The sequence below is a fragment of the Lipotes vexillifer genome, unplaced genomic scaffold (genome assembly GCF_000442215.2).
Source record: "Lipotes vexillifer unplaced genomic scaffold, Lipotes_vexillifer_v1.1 scaffold573, whole genome shotgun sequence".
Lineage (NCBI taxonomy): Eukaryota > Metazoa > Chordata > Mammalia > Artiodactyla > Lipotidae > Lipotes > Lipotes vexillifer.
Window position 1 is genome coordinate 432587 of NW_006796432.1, and position 1320 is coordinate 433906.

General features: G+C 55.7%; 1 protein-coding gene across 1 annotated transcript in view; it reads left to right on the forward strand.

Moving 5' to 3' along the window:
- Nucleotides 1-527: 527 nt before the first annotated feature.
- RBM19 (RNA binding motif protein 19) overlaps nt 528-1320 on the forward strand; it is a 123276-nt gene continuing 122483 nt past the window's right edge. The window contains exon 1 of the mRNA XM_007468563.1: nt 528-589. Coding sequence (XP_007468625.1) covers nt 554-589 — 36 coding nt within the window. The 5' untranslated portion in view covers nt 528-553. The remainder of the gene's footprint in view (nt 590-1320) is intronic.

Sequence of the window (1320 nt, forward strand, 5' to 3'; positions counted from 1 at the left end):
CGCGTCCGGAGCCTGTGCTCCGCAACGGGAGAGGCCCCGGAGAGGCCGCAGCAGTGAGAGGCCCGCGTACCGAAAAAATTAAATAAATAAACTTTTAGTGTGGGAAGATGCAAGAGCCTAGGCTCATTGAAATTATTCATTTGATTGCATCTTAACTGTCTTGGGCCAGGATTCTGTTTAAATACAGGAAGTGGCTAAAACGATTTCCGAGCCTAAGCAGAGCTAAAACGCTGTTCTGCCTACGGGCAATCCCCCGCCAATGTTAGAGACCAGCGCCCCCTGGCGGCCTGGCCACTACGTTGGTCTCTCCAGGCGCCGCCAAACAGCCTGTGCCTGCGCAGAATGCAAGCGCTCAGGCCCACCCCTTAGAGGGTGTAACTTCCTTGGGTTGCTCTCTTTGGCCACGCCTACTTCCGGGGGGCGGGCTACGCCTGGAGCACGTGACTTGGTACCGGCTTGCGGAAGATGGCGGCGCCCGGAGCGGTAGCGTGAAATTTGGCGGTGGTAGTCGCAGGCCATTCGTGCTGGAATCGAAACAGTGGGACCGTGCGCCATGTCACGACTCATCGTGAAGAACCTCCCAGATGGGGTGAGTGCAGAGCCTGGACTTGAGAATCTGAAATTGGGACCAGCTAGGAGCTGGAGGTTGGGAGGGAGGTGCCTGGGGAGAACTGAGGGGCTTTCGATCTCGGGAAGGATTCCCGGAGGATTCAGAGCCCGAAAGGGGCAGGCTTCTCGGCAGATTCCCCGTTGACATTTCGGAGAGAGGGACAGTGCCTGCTCAGGGTTTCACAGCCGGCCCGATGGTACGTGATGCCAGCCAGACACCTCCTTCCCCGGGACATGCCAGCCCCCACTCTGTGTCGAATGCCTTGCTCCCACAGCCCTCTTGTCAGTCGCCTTTTTGGGTTGACTCGTGACTGGGTCAGACACTGCGCCTGTATCCCTCTCCCACTCGGGACACTGTTTGGGAGGAAAGTGGGGAGCAATAGACTGAGGACCTGCGTTCCAGTTCCCACTCCCGCCTTTAGGGAAAGTAGGAATAAATAGTCTAAGAAAACTGAGTGAGTGTGAAGGGCTTTAAACAACTTATCCAGTAAGTGCGGAGGGGTGCCCCAGTCATACTTGTCTCCGCCTAGAGTCCGCACAGAACGCGGCACGTGGTAGGTATCCAGTAAATACACGCTGAATAAATGGGTGAAAAAATAGTTGAATGTGTGGTGTCAGACAGTTAGCGCATTGTGCCCAAGTGAATCATCCGTACCTGTTTCACTATGACTTTTCTTGGATAGAGAGGTCCCTAACCGACTGGGGGGGCCA